The sequence below is a fragment of the Xenopus tropicalis genome, chromosome 6 (genome assembly GCF_000004195.4).
Source record: "Xenopus tropicalis strain Nigerian chromosome 6, UCB_Xtro_10.0, whole genome shotgun sequence".
NCBI lineage: Eukaryota > Metazoa > Chordata > Amphibia > Anura > Pipidae > Xenopus > Xenopus tropicalis.
Genome location: NC_030682.2, coordinates 69828840 through 69850977, shown reverse-complemented (window position 1 = coordinate 69850977; position 22138 = coordinate 69828840). Strand labels below are relative to the sequence as shown.

Sequence of the window (22138 nt, the reverse complement as noted above, 5' to 3'; positions counted from 1 at the left end):
GCATCAAGTACAAGCGTTGCGCATGTGCGCGCTGGAACGCAAATGGCGCATGCGTTCCACTCGCCGAGCGCTATGCGCTGGAGGGACTCGGCGGCGGCGGAGCGGCCGGTGAGTACCCTTACATGGCCCCCCCCTTAGGAGCGGCCTCCGGACGCGAACCTTGCCTTTAGAATCATACTTGCGGTGGAACTTCTGTAATATCTCAGGTGCATGAATATTACGAGCTGGTTCCCAAGAATTCTCTTCCGGACCATACCCCTTCCATTTAACCAAATATTGAGGTTGTCTCCCTCTTAGCCTGTAATCAAGGATGTCCTCGACCTCAAATTCCTCTTGGCCGTCGACTCTGATGGGAGGAGGTGGGATAGGGACCCGTCCAACAAAAGAATTAGCAGTCACTGGTTTCAACAAAGCGGTATGGAAAACTGGATGGATACGCCAGGAATTAGGAAGCTTAAGCTGAAACGCCACAGGATTGATTTGCTTGAGAATCTCGAAAGGACCAAGAAAACGGTGACCCAGCTTCCGTGTAGGACAAGATAATTTAAGGTTTACAGAAGAGAGCCAAACCTTATCGCCTACTTTAAAATTGGGATCTTTACCTCTCCTTCTATCTGCGTAAGACTTGAAGCTGTCCTGGGCTTTTTTGATAGCTTCCTGCAGAGTCTTAAAGTTCTCTTTTAAAAATAATAACCGTTCTTTTACAGCAGGAACGGAGATTTCATTAAACGAAGAAGGAAAGATGGCAGGATGCAAGCCGTAATTGGCAAAGAAAGGGGATTGTTGAATGGAGTGATGCAAATTATTGTTGTATGCAAATTCTGCAAGGGGCAACAAGGAAACCCAATCGTCTTGACGATAGGAAGTGAAACACCTTAGATATTGCTCTAGGGTCTGATTGGTTCTCTCCGTCTGCCCATTAGATTGAGGATGAAAAGCAGAAGAAAGAGACATCTTGATTTGCAAAGCTTGGCATAACGACCTCCAAAATTGAGACGTAAACTGAGTTCCTCTATCAGAAATTATCTCATCGGGCACCCCATGTAATCTGACAATTTCTTTAACAAAGTATTCTGCGGTGGAGGCAGCAGAGGGAAGCTTGGGAAGGGGAATAAAATGAGCCATCTTGGTTAGACGATCCACTATGACAAAAATAGTTGTTTGTCCTGAAGACGGAGGTACGTCTGAAATAAAGTCCATAGAAATGGATCCCCAAGGTCTGGAAGGAACTGGAAGGGGAAGCAGTGAACCCAAAGGCTTAGTACGTGAGTCCTTGGATCTAGCACAAATTTCACAGGACTTGGTATACTTAGTGCAGTCTGAAGTTAATTTAGGCCACCAAAAGAATCGTTTGGCTAGAATGATAGTCTTTTTAATACCAGGGTGACCTGCCAACTTAGAATCGTGAATGGTACGAAGGGCCTCTAGACGAAGACTTTCAGGTACAAAAATTTTGTCCTTAAAAAAGAATAGTCCATCCTTAGAGGTCAAATCCAAACCAGAGGGAATGGATACTGAGGCTTGCCTAATCTGGTCAATCAAAGAGCATTGAATAAACAAAAAATTTTGAGGTAAGAGGACCGTCTCAGGTGAGGTTGGAGCAGTTTCTTGAGTAGAGTGGATTCTGGATAACGCATCTGCTTTGGAGTTTTTAGAGCCTGGACGGTAGGTAAGATGAAAATTGAACCTCATGAAGAAAAGTGCCCATCGTGCTTGTCGAGGTCTAAATCAATCTAAATCCGTATAAATCAAGATGGGGTGAGGACCACCTTCTAGGAGATACCGCCATTCTTCTAAGGCAAGTTTGATGGCCAGGAGTTCCCTATCGGCTACATTATAATTTTGTTCAGACTTATTCATCTTCCGCGAAAAATAGGCGACCGGATGAAGTGCTCCAGAAGCTGGAAATCTTTGAGAGAGAACGGCCCCCACTGCAGATTCTGAAGCATCAACTTCTAAGACGAAAGGTCTTGCCGGATCTGGATGCTAAAGGATAGGTGCAGAGGTAAATAGAGTTTTTAACAACTCAAAAGCGGATTGAGCTTGAGGTGTCCAGTGGAATTTCGTACTTAAGCTGGTTAACCGTGTAATAGGCAACATAATCTGTGAGAAACCTTTAATAAACCTCCTGTAGAAGTTCGCAAATCCAATAAAACGTTGGACGTCTTTTCGGCATAAAGGAACCGGCCAGTCCAGAATGGCTGAGATCTTTTTTTGGTCCATTTGAATTCCTTCAGCAGAGATGATAAACCCAAGGAATTCAATAGAAGTCTTGTCAAATTCACACTTTTCAAATTTAGCAAATAATTGGTGAGAACGGAGCCGAGAGAATATCTTTTCCATATGGACTCGATGCTCTGCCACCGATTTGGAAAAGACTAGGATGTCATCTAAGTAAATAATAACAAAAACGTCCAAATAATCCCTGAAGACATCATTGACAAAATGCTGGAACGTTGCTGGAGCGTTACAGAGACCGAAAGGCATGACTAGATATTCAAAGTGTCCGTATCTGGTACGAAAAGCGGTCTTCCATTCATCCCCTTCTCTTATACTGACCAAGTTATAGGCGCCTCTCAAATCAAGTTTAGAAAAGATCTTTGCTTCCCTGAGTCTTTGGAAGAGTTCCGGAATCAGAGGTAAAGGATACCTGTTCTTAATTGTAATGGAATTAAGATTTCGGTAATCAATGCAAGGCCTCAATGTGTGATCTTTTTTTTCCACAAAGAAGATTCCGGCTCCAGCAGGGGAGGTTGATGGGCGAATGAAACCTTTAGCTAGGTTTTCTTCCAGATAGCTACGCAGGGCCTATAACTCAGGCTCAGCTAGGGGATAAATTCGCCCAAAAAGTTCAATAGGGCAGTCGTACTTTCGGTGAGGAGGTAGAGAGTCTGCTCCCTTTTTGTCAAAGACATCCAGGAAATTATAGTATTCCGGCGGTAGACTGGGAAACTTCTCTGACAGTCTCTCTGAAGAAACGCAGCATAATTTATGTAGGTCAGGAAGAGGTAGACAATGAGTGCGGCAGAAGCTAGAAGAAAAGGTAATCCTGCCTTTATCCCAGTTCACTACTGGGTTGTGTTTGCGTAACCATGGTAACCCAATAATAATAGGCAAGAACAGGGAAGTTACCACATCAAAACTTAATTCTTCAGAGTGAATTTTATTTATAATGACACGTAAGGGAATGGACTCTTTCAAGATAGGACCGGAACTGATTGGAGAACCATCTGCCACTCGGATGAGGAGAGGGAGTGGCTTGGGCAATAAGGAGATCTTATGATAGTCAGCAATCTTAGAGTCCAGAAAACAGCCACTAGCTCCAGAATCCAGGATGGCCGGAAGCTCCAGGATCTTGTCTTCCCACTGTAGAGAGAGAGAGAAAGTGAGCAAGGGAGCGAAATAAGGCCGAGGCTCAGAGGTATGTAGCAAAGGACCCTTACGAGGAGGAGATGGGCGAGTAGGGCAACCATTGAGAAGATGACCCGACAGGCCGCAATAAAGGCAGAGGTTCAATCTCCTCCGTCGAATGCGTTCCTCAGGGTATAGAGATGGCCGAAGGGCACCAATTTGCATGGGTTCGGGCTCTGAGGACGTGGAGGGTCCGGAGTCAACTCGAACCGGCGGCGAGGCCTTTGGTAACACCCAGGACGACTGGAATTGACTAGTCTTTTCCGACCTCCTTTCTCTAAGGCGTTGGTCGATTTGAATCGATAATTGTATCAGGCCTTCCAGAGAGTCCGGGATTCCAGTCCTAGCCAATTCGTCTTTTAGAAGGGAAGAGAGGCCAAGACGGAACTGATGTTTAAGTGCCGCTGGATTCCAATCTGTGTCAGCTGAAAATTTACGGAAGTCAATGGTGTAATCCTCCACAGGACGGGTTCCTTGATGGAGGTTCCTCAGGGCCGCTTCCGCTGTACCAACTCGATGGGGATCATCATACAGGACGGCCATTGCTTGGAAAAAAGCATCCACCGTATGCAGGGCCGTGCTCTGTTGCTCCATTAACCGAAAAGCCCAGGATTGAGGCTGCCCCCGTAGTAGAGACATGACCACCCCCACTTTCACCTGTTCAGTGGCATAAGTCTGTGGCTGGAGCATAAACAGAAGTTTGCAGGCATTAACAAAAGTTCTAAAAGCACTGCGTTCCCCAAAGAACTTGTCCGGTAGGGGTATCTTGGGTTCTGGGGCTGTGGCACCTAGCGGAGGAGGAGGCATTGCCACGGGAGCAGGAGGTGGAGCCGGGAGCTGAACGGCCTGCAGTTGCTCTTGGACCTGATTGTAGTCCGCTTTGAGCTCTCTCACAGCGTAAGCAAGGGCGGCAATCTGCTGGGTCAAAGTGGCAAGAGGAGAAGAATCTTCCTCACGATCCATGGCTCGGTTATACTGTCAAACCAAGCGAGTCCGACGGGATTGCCACCCACAAGCACCTCACACTAGGCTGGAGGCTTAACCTGAGAGTGAGACAGGAAGCGCAGCAGTGTAGAGAGGCTGGAAGGCCAAATAGCGAAGTACCGAAGGAGTAAGCGAAGGCGTAGTCAAAACAGGTCCGGGTCAAGGCAGGCAGCAGGGTTCAGAAGCGGAGAGTCAGGCAGAAGGTCAAAATCACGAAGTTTCAATCAGAAGTAATTGCTAGGCACACAGAAAGCGATAACCGAGCAAAGTGTACTATTTCAAATGGGTTTTTAAATCTCCCGCCGACGTAGCGAGCGTCATGACGTCATCGCGCATGCGCGCATCAAGTACAAGCGTTGCACATGCGCACGCTGGAACGCAAATGGCGCATGCGTTCCACTCGCCGAGCGCTATGCGCTGGAGGGACTGGGCGGCGGCGGAGCGCCCTGTGAGTACCCTTACAGATCTGCTGTAAAAACGGACTTTATTTCTTCATTATTAAAAGCAAAATGCCTGACGCGTTTCGTGCGTACATGCACTTATTCATTAGAACAGTCTTACACAGTCTAGTCTTCAACTCAGTATGGCATGTGAATTCTGGACATTTCAATTCAATATGTCAATTCAATATGTCTTCTACAACTCCTCAATCAATATTCCAATCAATTTCAGTTACAGTTAGTCACATACATTTTTATTTTTTGGCAACTAAAAAGTGCTTACCATATATTACAATAATTAAACAAGCTGTAGGCAAAGGCTTGCTTTCTGTAATACCCTAGCCCTGCTCTACATATGTTTCCAATGTTTTCTGTAACTTTAGTAAATGTTTTACTAACTACTCAATAGGATTCAATAGGATTCGGATTAAACAAGCTGTAGGCAAAGGCTTGCTTTCTGTAATACCCTAGCCCTGCTCTACATATGTTTCCAATGTTTTCTGTAACTTTAGTAAATGTTTTACTAACTACTCAATAGGATTCAATAGGATTCGGATTCGGTTCTGGATTCGGCAGAATCCTTCAGGGTGGATTTGGGGGTTCAGCAGAATCCAAAAAAGTGGATTCAGTGCATCCCTAGTTTAAAATAAAAATTAGATCTTATTTCTCCAGTAATTTAAGAAGCCGAGCACCAGCTATCAAAATGCTTGTGAAGATCACGTGAAATCCTTTTCAGTCCATTTTGGAATAATTGATTAATATCTGCAAGGATTATGAGGATAAGCCACTTCCTGCAGTGAGGCAAGTATGAAAGAGCTGGAACTGTGTGACATGTCCAGCACTGAAGTGACAATTTCCTGTTGCATGATAACTGTTCTAAACAATGAACTAAATGAAGAACAGACTTCATGCAACCTCTCCAGCAGCACTAGTGTGCCTACAGGTCCTTTGTTGTAAAGGGCTACAGTATGTAACTTGCTGGGGCTATTTAAATAAATAATGATAAGGGGGTGATGGCAAGAAAGTCTTGTAGGCTGATGTCACACAGGTTCTGCAGGCCAAGAATCAGCCACTTTGCTGGCATCAGCCATTCTTGAGTGCACTCAAAACCAGTGTGTTAGCCAGGGTGCAGGCACACATCGTGGATATTGGCTCTGAAATGCAAACTCTTGCATTTCTTTACTGATATCCACCACATGTTCCGGGGTGTTTCTGCATCCGGGCTGACAACAAATGGGCTGACATCCGGGCTGACAACAAATTCTTTAGAAATACGGAGGTTGGCGTGATGTAGACTATGAGATGCTGGGAAGTTAGACAAAGGAGGTACTAAAGTTAACTGCTATCCTGGAAAGGCTACTAGACCTGATTCATGTAATATTGCATTCAAATAGCTGGAGAAATTCAGAAAATTCTTTAAAGGAACAGTAACACCAAAAAATTAAAGTGTTTTAAAGTAATTGAAATATAACTTACTGTGGCCCTGCACTGGTAAAACTGGTGTGTTTGCTTCAGGAACACTACTACAGTTTATATAAATAAGCTGCTGTGTAGCCCCGTGGGGCAGCCATTGAAGCTGGAAAAAAGGCACAGGTTACATAGCAGATAACAGATAAGACACCATTGTATTCTACAGGGTTTATCTGTTAGCTGCTATATAACCTGTGCCTTTTCTTCTTTTGAATGGCTGCCCCCATGGCTACACACCAGGGTTTATATAAACTCTAGTAATGTTTCTGAAGCAAACACAACACTTTTACCAGTGCAGGGCAGCAGTACATTATAGTTTAATTTCTTTAAAATATATACATTTTTGGGGGTTACTGTTCTTTTAAAAACCCTACCAATCCCACCTATCTGATCCATTTCCTGCGGGCTCCTTTCTCAGCACTGTAAGATAGGAACCTATCAGCAACTAGGCAGACATGATAGGGAACCGAAGCCTGTCATTGTTTGTGTGAATGAAGGGCTGTGATTGGCTATCCCCGTCATACTGTGCTTCTGGCAGGGACCATTAAGACAAGCCCACCCCTCATTTGAAACAAGGGCAGGGATCATAGCAGATCTATTAGGAGCTCCAATAAAGGGACTGTTATGAAGAAAATGATTATTTTTAGCCCAAATTACAAGTGGCACCATAATAAATGCATGGCACCAAATATATGCATGTGCTGGCAACCGGCAACCGGCATAAGCCACTCAAGCAATTGCTATGTTAACAGGTGCACTAACAAATTTTGTTGCCTGGCAACCTAGATAGAACTTAAATTATTTGCTGCACAATTTCTAACTGTAACAGCAAGCGTGGGAGTAAGACACAGCTAAGTCCAGTTATTGACAACAGTGCTTCATATGAGCCAGAGAGCAAACATTTAGGGGCACATTTATCAAAGTACGAATTTTGGACATTAGAAGTACGTTTAGTAAAAATTCAGATTAAATATGAAAATTTCGGATTTGCATTAATTGAGTGAAAATTTGCATTGTTGTCGTACGGAAATAACGTGGTATGATCCAAAATTTTTGCATCCGAACGATCGTAAACGGTGCGAAAACCTTTCTGACTTTGAACCTTCAGTGCATGATTTTGGAAGCCTCCCATAGGACTTAATGGCACTCTGCAACTCCAACCTGGCCCAAGGAAAGTCACGATACCGAAGCTTGAATAAATCCAGAAATTCGCAAGTACAAAAAAGTTGTGCAAATTAATGAAAATATCGCAGAAAATACGCAAAAGTTGTAAAGTTTAGAAAAAATACAATTTTTTTGTATTTGGGCCTGTCGTATTTTAATGAATGTGCCCCTTTAAAGGACAAGGAAAGTCTAAAAACAACATGAGCTCAATAACTTAGCCTTAACACAGTCCTTAACATATTTCCTGAACTCACCGTGCTGTTGCTTAATCTGGCTCTGACATGGAAAAGTCTTGTCAGTAAATGCAGTACCTGCTCTAAGCATGTGCAGCTTCCTGTCTAACTGAACACAGATTGTCCAGGACACAGACATGCTCAGTGCACAGAAGAGAGCTCCGTTTTTTTTTTTTTCCTTTCAAGATCAGCAGTCTCTGAAGAAATGTTTGACCCATTAGCCCCGCCCACTTCACTCTACTGTCCAATCGGAATGCTCCTGTGTTTTTTCTAGTCCTGCACAGTCCCTCTGGCTGCATTTGCTGTGCTGAAATCGAGTTGGATAGAGCAGAAAGACTTTCCTGTGCCAACTTCAAACTGCATTGCAGACTAAGTAAGTAAAATGCCATCCCACAGCCACTGTCCCACATCCCCAGCCATCCCACAGTCCCACTATCCCACAGCCACAGGCCATCCCACTGTCCCACAGTCCCACATCCGCAGCCATCCCACAGTCCCACTATCCCACAGCCACAGGCCATCCCACAGCCACAGTCCCTCATCCCCAGCCATCCCACAGCCACTATCCCACATTCCCAGCCATCCCACAGCCACAGTCCCACATCCACCAGCCATCCCACAGTCCCATTATCCCACAGCCACAGTCCCTCATCCCCAGCCATCCCACAGTCCCACATCCCCAGCCATCCCACAGCCACAGTCCCACATCCGCAGCCATCCCACAGTCCCACTATCCCACAGCCACAGGCCATCCCACAGTCCCACAGCCACAGTCCCTCATCCCCAGCCATCCCACAGCCACTGTCCCACAGCCACAGTCCCACATCCCCAGCCATCCCACAGTCCCACAGCCACAGTCAGCCATCCCACAGTCTCACTATCCCACAGCCACAGTCCCACATCCCCAGTCATCCCACAGCCACAGTTCCACTATCCCACCAGCCATCCCACATTAAACAGTATCAAACATAATTAAAATTATTTATTAAAAATTATTAAAAATACCAGGGAGAAAGTAAAGATCAGGGCGCTTTAAACCCTTCTGCCCCAAAACTCACTCAGCGCAAATATGGCTGCTTGACAGACGAGCGCGCCAGTCAGTACTCTTACGTCACAGGGTTCACGAAGCGGCGCATGCGCATTAGAAGCGGCTGAAGGGGGAAGTGATGTAATGCATTTTGAAAATGTCGGCGCCAAAGATTGAACAAGGGAGAATCTTCTCAGGCATGGTGCGCCGATCCACAAGCAGCGGCTAACTTCTTAATGTAGCGGTTCAAGACAGGGGCTGATGCCCTAATCAAAAATAGGTATATCGATTTTTTTGCTTTCCTTCTCCTTTAACTATTAAATGCAAACTTAATATAGTATCTTTTCCATGTACTACTAGAAAAGTCTATAAAAAGTCTATAAATAGTCTAGAAATAATTTCCCTTTAAAGGGGGGCACCACCCAAAAACAACTTGAGCTTTTTTAAAAAATAAACATTTTTAAGCAACTTTGCAATATAAATCAGTTAAAAAATATGCAGCCTATTAATGTAATAATATTAGTTGTGCCCTCTGTTCTCCTGTTGATCTTGGTGACTACTTTGAGACTTAAAAAAAAAAAAAAATGAAACAGTAATGATGCCCAGGTCATATAAATAAGGAAAGTAACATCACAGTTTGCCACAGGAACTATGTAGTTCCTGCATACTATCCGTAAACTGTGGAGAAGATGTTAGAATTTGTAACATTAATGTTTTAGTCCTTCCTACCCTGCTAAGATTGCGGCTGAATTTCAGCATATACAATGGTATTTATTCATACAGATTACACTGATTTACAGGTTTAGGGATTTCTGTGTTGTGTGGGGCTCTTTAAAAGGAGAAGGAAAGTCATTTTGGCATTTTACTGGCAAGAGATTTGCCACATTAGTGCCACCTAGATATTTATTCAGCAGAAAGCTTTACTATACCTGAGTTAAGAGCCCTAAAAGCTCCCTCTGATAGAAGCTGCCATTTTAGCTTGGTTTTGGTAGCTTCCTGCTGCAGTTATAGCCATTAGAAACTCAGATCACACATTCCTAAGGGTGGGGGAAGTGAGTTCTTATGTATTCTTATGGGAGGGAGGAGCAGGAGAGAGGAGAGAACTGAGCAGACTCAAGCCCCAAACTTGAAGGAGCCCTAAAAGAGAGGAAGTCTGATACCAGAGAACATGTTTCAAAAAAGGAGACAAAAAATCCTGTGTTTCTTTTGATAGAGTGCTTATAGATGTATTTCCATAGACCTTTCTTTCTCCTTAAAAGGAATAATGTAATGGGAAAACATTTTTTTTTAAAAGCATCAGTTAATAATGCTTCTCCAGCAGAATCTTGCATTGAAATCTGTTTTTTAAGAGTGCACAAATTTTCATATATTTATATTTTGAAATTTCACATGGGGCTAGTCATGTTCTTCATTTCCCAGGGTGCCAATGCCATGTAACTTGTGCTCTGATGAACTTTAGTCACTCTTTACTGCTGTGCTGTAAATTGGAGTAATATCATCCCCTTCTCTTCCCCCCTAGCAGCAGATCAGCATAACAATGGTAAGGTAGCAAGATAGCAGCTGCCTGATACCTGTATTGCTAAAAGTGGTAGATATCAGAATAGTACTCTACAGTGAAACATCTTATGACTCCTCCAGTTACAAAGAGTAGGTTATCTAAAAGTAGTTCTCTTGTGTAGTGCTGGCTCCTTCTGAAAGCTCAGAATCAGGCACAATGTACCAAAAAAAAAAAAAATTTGTCGGTTCAAGAATAACATTTTAAATGGTATTTGCTATGAAAACAGTGTAATTTAGAAATAAAAAGTACACCATAAAAATCATGATAGAATCCCTTTAACAAATTTTGGTTTGGAAGCTAGAATTCCCCTTTTTACATAGTTACATAGGGTTGAAAAAAGACCAGTGTCCATCAAGTTCAACCCATCCAAGTAAACCCAGCACACTTAACCCACACCTACCAATCTATACACTCACATACATACACTATATATACAACCACTAGTACTAACTGTAGATATTAGTATCACAATAGCCTTGGATATTCTGATTGATCAAGAACTCATCCAGGCCCCTCTTAAAGGCATTAACAGAATCTGCCATTACCACATTACTAGGAAGGGCATTCCATAACCTCACTGCCCTCACCTTTAATTAAATATTGTCCAGGTGTCCATGAGTGAACAGTGTTTGTATAGCTTTGCAGTACTCTACACTGAGCATGAACTGATGTTATTTGAATTTAAAAGAACGGACTAAAGAGTAAAATTAATAGCCTTTCAGCTCCACATGTGTAAAGAAATTTGAGATCAGTTTCAGCATACACTATTTGAATCACAGTTTCACTGTGGAACCAGAAGTATTTGAGTTAGATCAAAGTTTTTTTTTTTAACTATTAGGTTTGGTGGTTACGATTTTAGACACCAACTATTAACACTTAATGGCTAAGGTACTTAGCCATATGAGAAATTCACCAGCTTAGCACTTTTTCAAGAGATGCATTTTAGGCGGATGGACAGTCCGACTTTAAAGTTCAATTTATACCCTGATGTGTCCTAAGCATCAGCAGATGTCAAAAAAGCAGGAGTGCTAATTATGATACATAAAGAATGCCCATACCAGGTCTCCAAAGTTATTGCAGACCTTAGAGTACCTAAGACAGTAATGATGTCAAACAGGTCACAGGTTTAGCAATGCTAAATATCCTTAGGTACTACAAAGTAGTAGAATCTTTTTCGAGTGTACGAATTTGTCAACCCCTGAAACAATAGATTACACTCTTCTGCAGAGCACCAAACAAAATACTAAGTACCCTCAAGCTGGCATTATAAATATATTCAGATCTCCCACTTTATCCAGAATACCTGCATCAGATCAACTTCCCCCACTTCCTTGACTCCTCTTGAAAGACTATGAAACACGAGTTCGAATCCCGAATGGGAAAAATTCGGATTGGATACGATTTCTGAAGATCGCAAATATCACGAAAATGTTAACGAAAAAATCTTATTAGTCACAATATCGTATTGGTGATCCGAAAGTCACGAAATTTTCGTACCGAAAGATTGTAAACAGCAGCAGAACCTTTCCGAATTTTTCGTGCAAGCGTATGAAAAAGTTGCACAAGTGCAAAAAAATCGGCTAAAATATGCTCAGAGCGTTCGTGTCTTAATAAATCTCTTCTGGGCTTCCCCAGAAGGCTTTAATATCTAATGTCTATTCCCTAAACACAGATATAAAGAAACAATGTTACCTGTGTGAGAAAGTTCAATTTCTGGATGGGTACGCACTCCAGACATGGGTGAAGGTGGTTTAAGAAATAGCTTTATTCACATTTGTCCTGACGCGTTTCGTGTTTTTCAACACGTAGTCATAGGTATATTGCCAAACACATAATCACACAATTTAAAATACTGAAGGATCTGACATCACAAATTCTGTCACTGGCCTTTTCTTAATTAACTCTTACTTATCCAATTAAAAACCACTGTGAATTTTACTTCATTTCTTTTAGTTAATCAGTTTTTCACTAGTCTAATTTATAAATTATATTGTTCATTGCTAAATCTCATAAATATTAACTTAACTTAATATTTATTTATTCAATTAAATAAGACCAATTGAAATTTTGAAAAAATTAAGACCAATTGAAATTTTTTCGAAAAACTAAGACCAATAGAATTTTTTTCAAAAATCAAGACCAACTGAAATTTTTCCGAAAAATTAAATAAGACTAATTGAAACTTTTTAAAAGCCGACTTTTTAGGCATTAAAATTTATCTTCACCCATTCTAAACCATAGCTGTGTCCTATTAACATAACATACAAATGACAACAAAACAACTCAAATCCCATTTGACATTTAGCCCATTCGGCTGCCTAGTATCCAGTAGATATATCCACTTAACTTCCATTTTTAATAACATTTCTAACCGATTACCCCCGCGAGCTTTTGCCAACAACTTTATCGATTCCCTGAATTTGCAACTTAGAAATATTGTCTGCGCTACAAATATTAAAATGTCTCGACACTGTTGTAGCATCACTTTTGTTCATTATTTGATTCAAATGTTCGCGTATTCGATGCTTTAGGAGTTGCATAGTGCAGCCCACATATTGCAGACCACACTGCAAGCAAGTTAATAGATAAACTACGCCTTTTTTGTTACAGTTTAAAAACGTTTTCATTTTGTATTTTTTTTCTATTCTACTACTTTGAAAAGTCTTGGACACTGGTATATGTGTACAGGTCATACAACGCCGCGACCCACATGTATAAGCACCCACCGAATCTAACCATTCTGGCACCGAGTGAATATAAATCCAGAAAACAAAGAAAAACCTGGTTAGATTCGGGGGGACTCTTATCTGGATTTCATGTTTAATTTGAAAAGGACTTTTATTATACAGCTTTTTATGTCTGGGTGACAGGTCCACTTTAAGGGCAATGTTTATAATTTTGTATGCTTTTCTGAGTATTACTATTTTAAGCCCTTTTTGTTTTTTGTTTCTCCTATGTATAAGCTCTTACATGGTTTTATTTAATATGGCTTCTGTAACCTAGTACAAAAGCCTTTGTGTTGCCTTTCAAGTAAATTTGCAATACATGGAAATTTTTGTTAAAATCAAATAAAATTTAAGTTATTATAAATAAAAAAGAATTTGGAATTTGGTCTCGGAGACTCTTTCAGTTAGCACACATCAAATGACCATGTAATGCACATGACTCAATGCAATTAAAGTAAAAATAATTAACAGTATGAATATTTTTAGAAAGAAAATATACCTGCTCTAGCGGAATGACATGGTCCATTTCAGCAAAAATGAATAATGTTGGATTTAGCAAATTGTATCGATCTTCAACATCTCGGATTATTCCTGAAAGAACACAAGAAAACTGCAATATGAAAAACTAAATATATCACACTCTCTCTTAATATTGCAATATAAATCAGACTGTGTAACAAAAATGTTCATGTAACTTTAAAGCAATACAGTGAGATATTAAGCAAAAACTATTTTAACAAAGACTATTGTCTGTCTGACAAGAATTAAAGAGAAACTGTTCAATCAAAGCTTACTGCAGAAAGACACTAGGGCAGTGGGATATAATATAGTAGATAATGTTCAGTGTAATTCCATCCGGTCAACCAACATGAGTCCTATCATGCTTTTTGCAGTCTATTCCCTTTTTTTAAAGTTATTGTGGCACTAAAGAAGCCCTGGATAGGGTTGACGTACCACTCCCTGTACTCAAGTTACTCTAAAGGTGTTTCCATATTAATATGCAAAACTTGTCCTTTTGTGACAGAGACAATTATCTCTGATAGATCGGTAAATACATTATAATACATGGTACCATACAGGGGAAAAAAATTACCAAAGTAAATGTTTATATCCCACCCCTATTTGCTGAAGAACCCCTAAGAGAAGCGATGAACAAAATCTTAACCCTCCCAATGGCACCGACACTGCTAATGGGAGACTTCAATGCCGTGATTGATGCAAAAATAGATACATTAAACCCTCCCAGGGTCAATACACCAGCATTTAACAGATGGATTTCTGGATTCCAACTAATAGACCTCTGGAGAGTATGTAACCTAGGAGTCAAGCAATATACCTGCTACTCACCTGGTTCCAACAATATGTCTAGAATTGACTTGAAATGAACAAAAAAGTACAAAAGGTTGAGGTACTTACCAGGGGTATATCAGACCACTCCCCCATAGTAACCACCATACTTTTTCCCCAACCCCAGCAGACCAGTTATGGAGACTCCGCCCCTACTGGGCATCTCATACCCAATTAAGTGAAACTTTACATAACAGTATAGAAACATTTCTCAAAACAAATAAAGACGAGGTATCTCCAGATATTACATGGGATGCCTTTAAAGCTTATATCAGGGGAGTCTTTATTAGCAATATTAAAGCACTGGAAACTAACCTAAGAGCAGAAATATCAATGAAATCCCAAAAGGTGCATGAATCAGAAGCAGCTTACACAGCACACCCAGACACACAGCAAGCATGGCAAGAAAGCCAAAGAGATCTCAACCTAGCCCAAATAGAGCTCACAAAAAAACACGTTATACCAAAAAGCAGGAGTCTTTGAACAAGGAGACAAAAATGGTAAACTGTCCACTCCAGTCCAAAGACAACTCTACTACCATGCTTATTCCGCGATTAAGCTGTCCAACGGGGTAATAACCTCTTCCCCAGAGGAAATAAATAATAGATTTACAGAATTTTACTCAGATCTATATACCTCTAAATTGCAAGTCTCACCTACCGAGATACAAGACTTCTTAAGAGACATATATATCCCTAAACTAGACATACAAACCTCTCAATACCTAGCTAAAGAAATAACACTAGCTGAAGTAGAAGCGGCCATTGGAGCTTTCCCGAGTGGCAAAACTCTAGGTACAGACGGTATACCAATGGAATGGTACAAACAGCACACCAAACTATGGGAATACTTATGGGCTACAATGAAACGGGTCGGAATACATCCCAAATATATCAACTGGGTAAAAGCACTGTATCACCTCCCAGTAGCCAAAGTAAGAACTAACACCAAGTTATCCACACCCCTCACCACAAGCAGGGACACTAGGCAGGGGTGTCCCCTCTCCCCACTTCTATTTGTACTTGCTATCGAACCCATGGCCTGTCGCATAAAAGCCCAAAACTGCACAGAGGGTCTAAAACTGGGTCCCAATAAAGATATCATCTCAATGTACGCAGATGGCACCCTCATTTACTTACCCAACTCAGATCGTGCACTAGAACTGGTACTACAGGTAATCAATTCCCACACTAACTACTAAAATCAACTGGGAAAAATTAGTGATTTTCCCTATAGACCCTCGACCACAAGACACTCCCACTCTAGACTAAAGGTCTACAATGGGTCGAGTCCTTTAAATATCTAGGAATTTGGATACACGCCAACCTAAATAAATTTGAGGAACTCAATATACACCCAGTCCTTAAGCTAATAGAGAAAAAAACTGAACTATGGGCAAATCTACCCTTGTCACTAATAGGACATATAAATCTATTCAAGATGGTAATTCTCAGGGCTGTGGAGTCGGTAGATAAATTCTCCGACTCCGATTTCTCAGTTTCTGATACTTCCGACTCCACGACTTCGACTCCTCTGTTTTTAATATGCTAATGTATTTTATACATCCAGGAAGGGGCAGGGGGGAAGGGGCACTTAAAAAACAACTGAACTGATAATAAACTAATTTTATCTATACTCCTACTCCTAATGATTTCCCTAGAATCCCAGTCATGTTTAAAGTTTAAGCTAACATTACAGCTGAATTACAGCAGTTTTTCAAATGTTTTAAAGCTTCAGTCTTAAACTATTGACTATCCATTCCCTTCATGTATACAAGTATTGTATTTAAATTCCCATTTAAATTTAGTAGGAGTCGGAGTTGGTTCATTTTTTGCCGACTCCAACTCCAGGTACCCAAAATTGCCTCCGACTCCACAGCCCTGGTAATTCTTCCCAAACTGACCTACATTTTTAGACAAGCCCCAACTGTGCTACATAAATCCATATTTGCCAAACTCAAAAGTCTAACGATTACAATATACTGGAACCACTCACCCCCGAGAATAGCCCTTACAACTTTACAACTCCCTACAAAACAAGGTGGGCTAGCGGCACAACTTACAGTAGCAAGAAACTGGACAATACCCACCTTAACTAATGCAGCAACTATCCTGGAAGCCCACGTAATAGGCTCAGTGGAGGAACTTAAAAACCTCTTATGCAGGGGCACCAAGTATACAAAAAAAGGCCTCCCCACTAATAAAAGCAACTGTGAGAGCATGGCAAACAGTTTTTATCCCTGGCCCCAACAATATTATTCAGCATATATGCCACTATGGTATAACCCTCACCTAAAACACTTCCAAACAATACCAGACCCACAATTATGGGCACAATACAATATTAAATACTTGGCAGATGTCATGGTAAATGGTACTCTACTTACCTATCAAGAACTTAAACAAAGATTCTCTCTTCCTAGTAGGATGTTCTTTAGGTACTTACAACATGCTGCAGAAGCCCAATCTGGGCATATGCCAATTGATACAACCCCAAAACAAACAGAAATAAGGACACACAAGGAAACCTTTAAAAAACCCCTCTCAAACTTCTATGCACAATTATTACAAGTTGTTAGCACATCCCTGAATAGACTGTATATGAAATGGCAGAGTGACATCCCCCAGATCACAACAGAACAATGGGAGGATATTTTAGACACCGCATTTGACCGCATTAGCAGTAAGGATAAGATTACTCAACTAAACTACTTACATAGAACCTATCTTACCCCACAGCGGTTATATGACATGAATCCCAACCTATCACAGAACTGCCCAAGATGCCAGGATGCCCCCGCAAACTTTATCCATATGACATGGGAATTCCCTAGAATCAAACTCTTCTGGGGAAATGTAATACAGCTGATAAAAGAAAAAACTGACATAATACTTCCAATGGATCCTAAAACCATACTGCTTAATAAAGTAGAGGGGATATCACCAAGAAGGGCACAAAGAACATTATTGTCAATACTATGTATTCCCATCTGCGGCAAATTAGAGAGGCTTCAGATGGGGTTTTTTGCCTTCCTCTGGATCAACTAGTAGTTAGGCAGGTTATATATAGGCATTATGGTTGAACGTGATGGACGTATGTCTTTTTTCAACCCAACTTACTATGTTGCTATGTATGTTACTATGTATGTATGTATGCAAAGAAAACAATTGCAATCCACTGGAAATCCAGCGGAGAGCCGTCAATACATTCATGGGAACAATTGATAGAAAAGGCCATTCCACTTTACAAGCTTACTTATATGAGAAGAGGTTGCCCAGACAAATTTTATAAAGTATGGGAACCCTGGCTAGGTTTAGACCCAGTAGTGGACTAAACCCCTAAACGCTATATATATAGAACAAAAGTTATTGTGCCCTTCACCTGAAAGGCTAATGAATAAAAGTGAAAAAAAGTTTATTCAGTTGCTAGTCTAAGTTGCCAGAAATGAATGCATATTTATTTTTTTTTTAACGCAAACAGTTCATGGTTTGAAAGGAATGTTTGAAACTATGCAAGGTAAGAAATACCATTCCCTTCACTCAAATTGACCATATTACGACTCTCAGAGGCTGTCAGTTTTATCCACCCCTTCCTTTGTACCAAATTAAAACAATTAAAGTTCTTTTGATTCATTTATTCATCCAGGAGGCAGTTAGAGATCTGGGTTTGAATGTCAATGGTTAATGGAGGGGTGTCTAAATATAACTGGATATCATCTCCATATAAATTATATTTAAGGCCAAAAGAACCAATAAGGTCTCCTAAACAAAGAGTGCACAAATAAAACAGCAGTGTTACGAGTGCTGGGAGACCAGAGCACGCTTTTATCTGCAGGTGCCCCAGTCCCCGGATTCGTATTGCACACTGCACCTCAGGGCACGTTCTGGTGCCTCGTCATGACGTCAGGGGATGCACTGATGTCACTTTGGCACCAAATTCAAACATACCTAGTGTGCTCTTTTTTTGTTTTCATTGCCAAAGCTGGCTCTGAGTATCCAGACCTTAGCTAAGCCTTGTGTTTTGATTGTTCCACTGGTTTTGACTCTTTGCCTGGTTTCTGATGCTGAATCTTCACTGCCTGCCCTTGGCCCTTTGCCTGAAGTGTATAGAATCCATTTCCCCGCAGCAGAAAGTCTGGGGCCCCAAAACGGCATTGGTGAAAACCAGAGTTGCCAGGAAAATAAAGTAGTGGCCTTTGGCCTTGGCAACTCTACATAAGTCCATTACAGCGAGTGTGCAGGTTGAAAAGTACAGGGTCCAGTACAATATGGGTGCAGAGAATGTAAGTAATATGAGAACAGACACACTGTTTCAGGAGTTAAGAGACTAGCAGTAGGAGAAAGACAGGGATGTAGTTAGACAGACAGGATGGATCCAGTGCAGCCTTCTTAAAGACAATCTGACACCTAAAAATTAAATTGTTGCATGAGCTTTATAATTTTGCCTCAAGAGTATTTCCTGATGCTTTCACATTACATATCAGATCCCCCAAAATCCTCTATGAGGGGGCTGCCATATTTATAGCTTATCATTAGCATTATAAGCTACAAGTGACAGGTTGAGAAGGGACAGTCAGGTTGGCAAAACAGTCAGGTTTAGAAACTTCAAGTAACAATTACTTAGAAAAGCAGTCCTATCAGTGAAAAGTTTTGAACATGACCTATAGGTAACTTTTTATGTGCATTAATATTTTAAAGAGTAGTTTTTTTTGTGTCAGTATCACTTTAAGAACAGGCTTGACACAGGACTGTTTATACAAAGAGGCAAAAGCACCAGAATCTAGAGTCAAATTAAATATACGTGTAAGAAATGAAGTAAGAACTGTTTAAGTGATGATGAGGGCATGGGATCAAGCAGGGGCATTTCACACCCAGAACACCCTGCCCTGAGGCAGCTCCTTCGATGCTGCCCCTTCTCGTCACCAAGAACAGGATGAAGAGGACAAAAGATGATAAAAAAAAACCTGCAGACTCCACACAAAAATGCATCCCCAAATAAAAGAAACAGAGCTAAACTACTACAAGCATCCCATAAATGCATTAAGCAAAGCTATTTAGAAGTACAAAAATGACTTAAGGGAGAAGGAAAGGTAAAAACGAAGTAAACTTTATCAGAAAGGTCTATGTAAATACAGCCATAAGCACTCACAGAAAAGCTGCACTATCAAAAGAAACACAAGTGTTCTTTTGTGTATACATGTACTTGGTATCAGACTTCCTCTCTCAGAAAAATCCTTCATTTCTAGGTTGAGTCTGTGCAGCTCTCTCCTCTCTCCCTTCTTCTGCTCCCCCTCCCATAAGAATTTACTCCACTAGGAGCAAAAGGCTGATGTGGCCTTGGCTGATATGGCCTAGCATGTATGTGTGCCTTGGCTTGTTTGTGTGCACTGTGAATCCTATGATCCCATGAGTAGGCAAGTTATTTGAAGGCTTATTAACGGATCACACACAAAATTATGTACTGGAGAATGGCATTATGAGCAGTAATCGGCATGGCTTTATGTAAGGACAGGTCATGTCAGACCAATTTAATTGCTTTTTATGATGAGGTTAGAAAGAAGCTGGACAGTGGGGGTGCTGTAATCTATTTGGATTTTGCCAAAGCATTTGACACTGTTCCCCACAAATGACTTCTTTCTAAACTAAGGTCTATTGGCCTTAGTAAAGTCCTTTGAACATGGATAGAAAACTGGCTACAGGATCAGGTACAGAGGGTGGTTCTTAATGGTACATTCTCTACTTGGAGTAAGGTTCTCAGTGGGGTCCCTCAGGGTTCTGTACTGGGTCCACATTTGTTTAAGTTGTTCATAAATGACTTAGGGGAGGGAATTATAAGTAATGTATCAATTTTTGCAGATGACACAAAACTCTACAGACCAGTCAATTCTGACCAGGATGTGGCATTCTTGCAGCAGGATCTTGACCAACTGGCAATCTGGGCGGCTAAGTGGCAGATGAGATGATTAATGTGGATAAATGTAAGGTCATGCACCTGGGATGTAAAAATATGCAAGCCACTTATACCCTTAATGGGACTGCACTAGGCAAATCCATAATGGAGAAGGACCTTGGAGTCCTTGTAGATAATAAACTTGGCTGTAGCAAGCAATGCCAGGCAGCAGCTGCAAGGGCAAACAAGGTTTTGAGCTATATTAAAAGGGGTATAGATTCACAGGAGGAGGGAGTTATTCTTCCCCTTTACAGAGCCCTGGTAAGGCCCCATCTGGAATATGCTGTTCAGTTTTGGTCTCCAGTGCTCAAACGGGACGTTATTGAATTAGAGAGGGTCCAGAGAAGGCCAACTAAGCTGGTAAAGGGTATGGAAAGTCTCAGTTATGAAGAAAGACTGGCCAAGTTGGGTCTGTTTACACTGGAGAAGATGTGCTTAAGAGGTGACATGATACCTATGTATAAATATAAAAGGGGATCATATAATAACCTTTCTAATGTTTTATTTACCAGTAGATCCTTCCAACGGACACTGTGAGAGCTGTGAAGTTGTGGGATTCCCTCCCCGAATCAGTTGTACTGGCTGATACATTATATAGCTTTAAGAATTGGTTGGATGGCTTTTTAGCAAGTGAGGGAATACAGGGTTATGGGAGATAGCTCTTAGTACAAGTTGATCCAGGGACTGGTCCGATTGCCATCTTGGAGTCAGGAAGGAATTTTTTCCCCTCTGCGGCAAATTAGAGATGCTTCAGATGGGTGTTTTTGCCTTCCTCTGGATCAACTAGCAGTTAGGCAGGATATATATAGGCATTATGGTTGAACGTGATGGACGTACATCTTTTTTCAACCTACTATGTTACTATGTAGAAGGTGGCCTTAAAATTGCAATTTTGTATTTAGGAGTACCCAATAGCACATACTACTAAAAAAGTATATTTTCATGACAATTGTTTATTTAGATGAAGCAGGGACTTACATATGAGCTCAATTATGAAATCTATTTTTAGGTATAGTTTTTCTTTAAGGTAAAAACAAGCTCATAACAGGATTTCATTTCTGAAAGATCATAATAGCAAAATAACAGATCCACTGCAAATTGTGAATCATTCTCCAACACTTGCCTCTACAACTTAGCTACTGGACAAAAGGAACCCCAACCTTCTTCTATGGACATTCAAAGAAACAAATTTAAGACTACTACAATGTACTCCTCAACAAGCCAAACAATTGAATGCCCACATTTCCACAATTCTCAAACCAAGAAAACAACATAACCAGTCTCAAACTATCAACCTATAGCCCTTTTAAATAAGTTAGAAATGTTATTGTAAAATTCTAGCTATTAGATTGACTTAGGTCCTTTCTTCACTTATGACCAAGTTGGATTTGTGCCAAGGAGGCAAGCTCCAGACAAAATGAAAATTCCATAGTCTGTTACATCAAATAAAAAACAGAAAAATCCAAACTCTTCTCCTTTCCTTGGATGCAGAAAAGGGAAAATTATATCATACTTACCGAGATTTTCTTTTCCTTGACTGTAACATGGCAGTGGGCACCAATGGGTTAATCCCAGTCACGTGACTTGACAGGCAATTACAAGCAGTTAATAAATTCGGCTCCCCGCCCCACTACTCCATCCTCATTTTTACTATAAGCAGAGAGCTCTCCCCACTAAGGACGGGAACCTGTGCCCACTGCCATGTTACAGTCCAGGAAAAGAAAATCTCGGTAAGTATGATATAATTTTCCCTTTTCCTGTTCCTTCATATGGCAGTGGGCACCAATGGGATCTTCCCAAGCAGTACATATGTTGAAGATCTAGGGAGG

General features: G+C 41.1%; 1 protein-coding gene across 1 annotated transcript in view; it reads right to left on the bottom strand.

The window, feature by feature from the left end:
* Window positions 1-22138, bottom strand: part of cmbl (carboxymethylenebutenolidase homolog) — a 52937-nt gene that overhangs the window by 6772 nt on the left and 24027 nt on the right. The window contains exon 5 of the mRNA NM_203570.1: window positions 13513-13604. Within this exon, the coding sequence (NP_988901.1) occupies window positions 13513-13604 (92 nt within the window). The remainder of the gene's footprint in view (window positions 1-13512; window positions 13605-22138) is intronic.